Source organism: Callospermophilus lateralis, chromosome 3 (genome assembly GCF_048772815.1).
Source record: "Callospermophilus lateralis isolate mCalLat2 chromosome 3, mCalLat2.hap1, whole genome shotgun sequence".
NCBI lineage: Eukaryota > Metazoa > Chordata > Mammalia > Rodentia > Sciuridae > Callospermophilus > Callospermophilus lateralis.
Window position 1 is genome coordinate 934,997 of NC_135307.1, and position 6,466 is coordinate 941,462.

At 62.8% G+C, this 6,466-nt stretch overlaps 1 protein-coding gene across 1 annotated transcript; it reads left to right on the forward strand.

Moving 5' to 3' along the window:
• Positions 1–905: 905 nt before the first annotated feature.
• LOC143641500 (regucalcin-like) lies at positions 906–5,551 on the forward strand. The gene is made up of 6 exons (XM_077109001.1): positions 906–942; positions 2,264–2,446; positions 2,934–3,149; positions 3,702–3,833; positions 4,895–5,049; positions 5,330–5,551. The coding sequence occupies exons 1-6, from the start codon at positions 906–908 to the stop codon at positions 5,378–5,380; spliced, it is 774 nt and encodes a 257-aa protein (XP_076965116.1). The 3' UTR covers positions 5,381–5,551.
• Positions 5,552–6,466: the final 915 nt, after the last annotated feature.

Here is a 6,466-nt window from a genome sequence, read left to right on the forward strand (position 1 = left end):
GCTGGGCCTCCTGGTGCCGTCCAGGAAGGGCCCTGTGAACTGAGTCCCACGGAGCGCAGGGGTCTCACAGCAACCCAATAAACAGGAGCATTGAGAAGTGAGCCCTTCTGGGGCAGAGGTCTCCTGGGCGGAGAAGCCAGGGTGTGTGCTCCGGAGCCAGCCACCTGCAGATCGCACCCACCCCAGCCTCTGAGCCGGGCCCACCTGGACCTCGGCTCAGCTTAGCAGCCCCTGCTTCCCAGGCTGTAGGTGGGGGGCCTGGAAGGTGGGGGAGGTGGGCACACTGTGCCACCAGAGGGAAAGGGGGACTCCTGGAACCTTGCCAGGGGGTGCCTCTTCAAGTGACGGGGCACCTGCACGTTCTGTCGACCTCTCGGGTCATGCAGAGTGACACGAGGCACAGAGGAGCCAGGAGGGGCGTGGGCTCGGCCGGCTCCCTCTCTGCATCCCCTTGTCTGCCTGGGTGAGGCTTCATGAGCAGAAGAGGGCTGTCCTTGAGACCACAGGATGTCACACACCCGGGAGCGCCCAGCCTGCATGGTGCAGCAGCCCTCACCTGATGACCAGGAGAATGGGTCAGAGAACAGGGCACTCACAGCCCTGTCCTCCTCCCAGGCCATGGCGTCCCCCAGGATCGAGGCTGTCATCCGGGACAGGCACAGGATGGGGGAGTGTCCCATGTGGGAAGAGGAGACCGGGCAGCTGGTGTTTGTGGACATCAACACCAGGACTGTGTGCTGGTGGAACCCACTCTCTGGGGAGGTGCAGACTTAAGTGGAACTGGGGCCTGCAGATGGTGGAACAAAGGAAGTGGGCCTGGGGGGCTGCAGAGGGTCGGACAAAGGAAGTGGGTCTGAGAGGTGGAGACTTTGGGCCAGAGGAAGTGGGCCTGGGGCCTGCAGAACATGGGCCTGAGGAAGTGTGGGTCCCCTGGAGATTCAGGTGCTCCTGGGAAGGGAGCTGTGAGACCATCCTATGTGCCCAGGGCCCCGTGTCCCCTGAAGTCCTGGGGCTTGTTTAGCTTTGAAGCTGTCCTGCCTGCTTGTGGACCCATGTCCCTGAGGTCCTAGGGCTCGTTGGTACCTTTGCCACAGGTGTCCAGCATCACTCGTGGCCTGAGGGTTGCAGGGGCCCAGCCGGGGCACCTGCTTCTTCAGCACCTGTCCCCCTGCTCCACAGCCCCTGAAGTGTGGGCTGTCACACCCTGGGCACAGGACAGACCATGGGGTGGGAAGTCCTGGTGTATAGCTATAGTTGGAAGGACCAAAGCCGGGCTTGCTGTCATCCAGGTTAAATCCTGGAAACACTGACATCCTTCTGGCTGTTGTGTGGAGCCTGCACCTGGCTCTGACCCCGGGTTATGCCACACATGCACCTGTCCTGACTCAGGAGCTAGGGTGGGGGTGACTGTGCATTTTCCAGGTTCATGTGTGTGCATGGACCCACACACCTGGGAGGTACCTGTGTGTCTGTGGGGCTTGCATACCTGTGTGGACTGCTGACCCCTGTGGATTCACACACCTGGGAGGTACCTGTGTGTCTGTGGGGCTTGCACACCTGTGTGGACTGCTGACCCCTGTGGATTCACACACCTGGGAGGTACCTGTGTGTCTGTGGGGCTTGCACACCTGTGTGGACTGCTGACCCCTGTGGATTCACACACCTGGGAGGTACCTGTGTGTCTGTGGGGCTTGCACACCTGTGTGGACTGCTGACCCCTGTGGATTCACACACCTGGGAGGTACCTGTGTGTCTGTGGGGCTTGCACACCTGTGTGGCTGATGACCCCTGTGGGTTTTCTGAGGATCAGAAGCAGCACTCTGGGAACATCCCCCACTCACCCTCACCCTCCCCAAGGGCAGGTGCCACTGTCCCCCTTGCAGATCAGGGCTGGCCCCAAGTCTGTGTCTGGCCTCAGGCACCCTCCTGTGGAGCCTGTCCCAGGCCCAGCGTCCTACCTGAGGGCTCAGGGGCACCCCCGGCTCTCACACTGGCACTGACGTGAGGAGAGGCCAGCGCTCTCCACTCCTGCAGTCCTGGTGGCCCTGCAGGCAGGCTTGGCAGCCTCCAGTCCCATCTGGAGGCCCTGTGGTGGCCATCGTGGGGAGGGGGTGCAGAGAGGTGGTCCACGCAGGTCCAGCAGGACTGGTCCTGTGCTGAGATGTGCTCTGTGCCCTGATGGTGCCTCCTGGCGGGAGCCCCGTGGGTGGAGTCTCCTGGAGAAGCAGCAGCTGGGCCACCCTGCTGTCCTCTGTCCTCCCAGGAGACCCTGTTGGCTGTGTGGCTCTGCACCGAGAGGGCAGCTATGTGGTGGCCTCTGGCACCTGCCTTGGCCTCCTGGACTGGGAGAAGGGGCAGGTGGAGTGGGCGGCCTGGCTGGACAGGGACAAGCCCCACAACAGGTTCAACGACGGGAAGGTGGACCCCGCTGGGAGGTTTGTGGCAGGTGGGCTGCTGAAAGGACTGGCCCAGGCCACCTGCAGAGCCTCCCATCATGGCGGGTGCCAGCTGGGTGGGGACCTCAGGAGCCCTCCCCAGGCTGCTGGCAAGCGGCCCCCGGGGGCCATGCAGGTGCTGGGCAGCCCACAGGTTCCCTCCCGCTCCAAAGCCCATGGCTTCCATGTCATTCTTCCCAGATCCCTGCCCAGAGAGGACCCTGGGAGGGTCGAAGCTGCCAGGGTGGGGCAGTGGCCAGAGGCCATTCACGTGCGGCTGAGGGCCCTGCACCTCTGCCTGAGCAGGACTCTTCCCAGTGGAACATCCCTGGGGTCCCCCCTTCGCCCAGCACAGAGGCTCACTCACAGATGCCGCCTGAGGGCCATCCTGCCTGCTGTCCCCCGACTGAGGGTGACCACAGCTCTCTGCACAGCGGGTCTGTGTGGGGTGGGCAGGACAGGGTAGGGTGCTGACCACTGACCTTCCACTCTCTCCAGGCACCATGCCAGAGGCGTCCGCCCCAGGAGTGTGGGAGCCGGGGCAGGGCTCCCTGTACACACTCTATGCTGACCGCTCCGTGGTCAGACAGCTGGACCAGCTGGGCATCCCCAACGGGCTGGACTGGTCCCTGGACCATCACACTCTCTACCACGTGGACGGCCTGGACTACTCTGTGCAGTCCTATGACTACGACGTGCAGACAGGAGGCCTGGGTAGGGGCCACCGTTGCTAGCCCCCCACGCCCTCCCCAGAGGAAGGCCTCCGTGGCCAGCCCCCACACCCTCCCTGGATGGGGCCACCGTGACCAGCCCCCCCCACACCCTCCCTGGGGTAGGAGCCTCCGTGGTCAGCCCTCACACCCTCTATGGGTGGGGCCACCATGGCCAGCCCCCATGCCCTACCTGGGCGGGACCTCCCTGGCCAGCCCAGCACGCCCTCCCTCAGGTATGGGCCTCTGTGGTCAGCCCCTCATACCCTCACTGGGGTAGGAGCCTCCATGGCCAGCTCCCCACATCCTCCCTGAAGTACGGGCCTCCATGGCCCGCCCCATAAGCCCTCACTGGGAGGGACCAACCATGGCCAGCCCCCCATGCCCTTCTCGGGGAGGGCCTTTTATGGCCAGCCCCCCACACCCTCCTGAGTCCCCTCCTGGGGTCCCAGATGCACCACGGGGTCTGTCACTCCCTCACGTTGTTGAGGCCACACTATGTCACCCCCTGGTCTGGGCAGTGAGGGGCCACGCGCCTCTGTCTGTCCTGCCGCAGCAAACCCACGACTGGTGTGCCAGCTGGAGCCAGAGCAAGGCATGCCAGATGGGCTGTTCATGGACACCACGGGGACACTCTGGGTGGCCTGCATTGATGGAGGCAGGGTGATCCGCATGGACGCCGAGAGAGGTGTGTGCACAGGGCAGTCGGTCAAGGAGGGGCCATGGGGTGCTCTGTGCCACGGTGTTCAGGGTCCAGGAGTGGGACCACTTGCTTGTCCAGCTACAGGGGGACTTGTGCAGATGGGCAGTGCAGGGAACACAGGGGCTGATGTAGAAAATGACCACAAACCAGCGGTTGAAAACTACAAGACCTTGTCCTCTCCCACCCTGGAGGGCGGAGGCTGGACCAGGGTCACAGGCTGAGCTCCCTGCACAGGCTCCAGGGGGCTCCTCCTGCCTCTCCAGCTCCTGGGCTCCAGGTGGCCCTGGGCTGGTGGCCCCTCCCTGCAGTCTCTGCCTCCGTCTCCACGGGGCTCCTCCTCTGGGTCTGTGTCCCCTCCTCTGTCTCTTGGGAGGACACGGCCATTGCATGAGGGCCACCTGACCCAGGAGGAGCCCATCTCAGACCCTTCACTAACGACCTCTGCAGAGACCTGTTCCCACACCAGGTCCCACTCACAGGTTCTGGGGTGCAAATGTGGACAGGACCCACCTCTTACCATGGTGTCCAGTTCCCTCCATGAGCTCCAGAGAGGCTCCTCCTGCCTCTCCAGCTCCTGGGATCCAGGTGGCCCCTCACTCCAGTCTCTGCCTCTGTCTCCACGGGGCTCCTCCTCTGGGTCTGTGTCCCCTCCTCTGTCTCTTGGGAGGACATGGCCATTGCATGAGGGCCCCCTGACCCAGGAGGAGCCCATCTCAGGACCCTTCACTAACGACTTCTGCAGAGACGCTGTTCCCACACCAGGTCCCAATCACAGGTTCTGGGGTGCAAATGTGGACAGGACCAACCTCTTACAATGTGTCCAGCTCCCTCCAGGAGACTGGCCTCTCCAGCTCCTGGGCTCCAGGTGGCCCTGCTGACCCCTGCAGTCCATGAGGAAGGGCAGACTTGGGGATCAAGTGCTGCAGGTGCCAGGGAGAACCAGCTGGCCCAGGGCCCCACTGGGGAGAGGGCACAGTCAGGCCACCTGGGGTCCAGCAGCAGATGGGTGGCTGGGCTTCAGGGATGTACCTGAGCTTTATTTACAGGGACGCGGCTGTGCACCCCGGAGATGCCAGTGTCCAGGGTGACGTCCTGCTGTTTCGGGGGGGCTGACTACTCCGACCTGTACGTGACCTCTGCAGCGGACAGCCTGAGTCCAGAGCAGCTGTTGCGGGAGCCGCAGGCAGGACACGTCTTCAAGGTCAGTGGGGTGTCCCTGCCAGGGTCAGCTTGGCTCCTGGCCATGACTGCTCGGCCAGGTGTAACGCATCTTGACCTAGGGGACTGGAGCGGGCTTGGCAGCATCCATGGGGACATCTGTCCACCTGGAAAACAGCCCTCCCAAGGCCCCATGTGCCCTGCTGTACACAGAGACGTTTACGGGAGGTTTAGGAAGCTGGTGTGGCTGGCACTGCCATGGCTGGTGCTGCCGGGAGACTCAGCTGTGCCCAGGGACTCACCTCCACCCTCTCCTCCCGCAGGTCCTGGGCCTGGGGGTGAGAGGCCTTGCATCCTGCCACTTCTCTGGCTGAGGAACCCCACCGTCCAATGCAGCTTGAGCCAGGCCTCCGTCCCTGGGGTCAGGCCAGGCTCGGCTCTGGCAGGGCACTCCCTGCCTGACCGCTGTTCACAGCTGATAATAAATGTGGCCACCTCAACGTCATCTGTGCAGCTGCTGCCCTGGGATGTGGTCCCCCCCAGGACTGCCCCATGCTATGTCCAGTGTCACCCAGCTTCAGCTTGTAATGCCCCTGTGTGTTCTCCAAGGTCCCCACAGGTCACCTGCATTCCCCAGAACATGTGGCCACACTGGTGTCTCTGAGGTTGGCCTCTCTGCCTCCACTTGGTGCTGGGTCACTGAGAGCTGGAACCTGAGCATGAGCTGTAGCTGTGCTGGACGTGCACAAGTCCATCAGCCAGGGATCGAGCTGGACATCAGTTGCCTTCACAGCACTGGGCGCCCAGCGCCTCTACTTCCAAACAGCCCATTTACCCCTGGAAGGCACCTGCACTCCAGCAGTACCCAGTCCCCTGCCCAGCCCCATCACCTGCCCACTGCCTGTGTCTCGATGGCCTGATGTGGATAGGTCCTGCCCATGGAATCCACACTATGTGACCCTCTGTGTCAGCTTCTCTCACCGAGCCCCAGGTCTCAAGGTCCGTCCCACTTGTAGCATGTGTCAGAGCTGAAGTCCTTTTCAGGACTGAGTAATATTCCATCATGTGGATGGACTCGTCCTGTTCCCCATTCCTCCTCAGTGGACAACTGGGTCACTTCTCCTTTCTGACCCTTGTGCATGGTGCTGCTGTGAATGTTCACACACAAGTTTTCATTCCAGTGTCTGTTTCTGGGTCTTCAGGGACGTACCTAGGCTGGAGGTAATGTGGAATGTGAACTCCCTGCATAACCCCAAGAGGCCCCTGCGCACTGTGCCTGCACAGGGGCTCCACGCTGCCCTCCTCAAATGCACATGCTAAGAGTGACATAGAACGTTGAGTCCCTGATTCCAGAGGGCTCAGCACAGAGCTCCTGGAGGTCCCCACACAGGTGGCCTGCAGCTGCACACGGCTCTGCTTGCCAGCTGCTGGGAGTCTCTGTCCTGGGGTCCCCGTGGTCA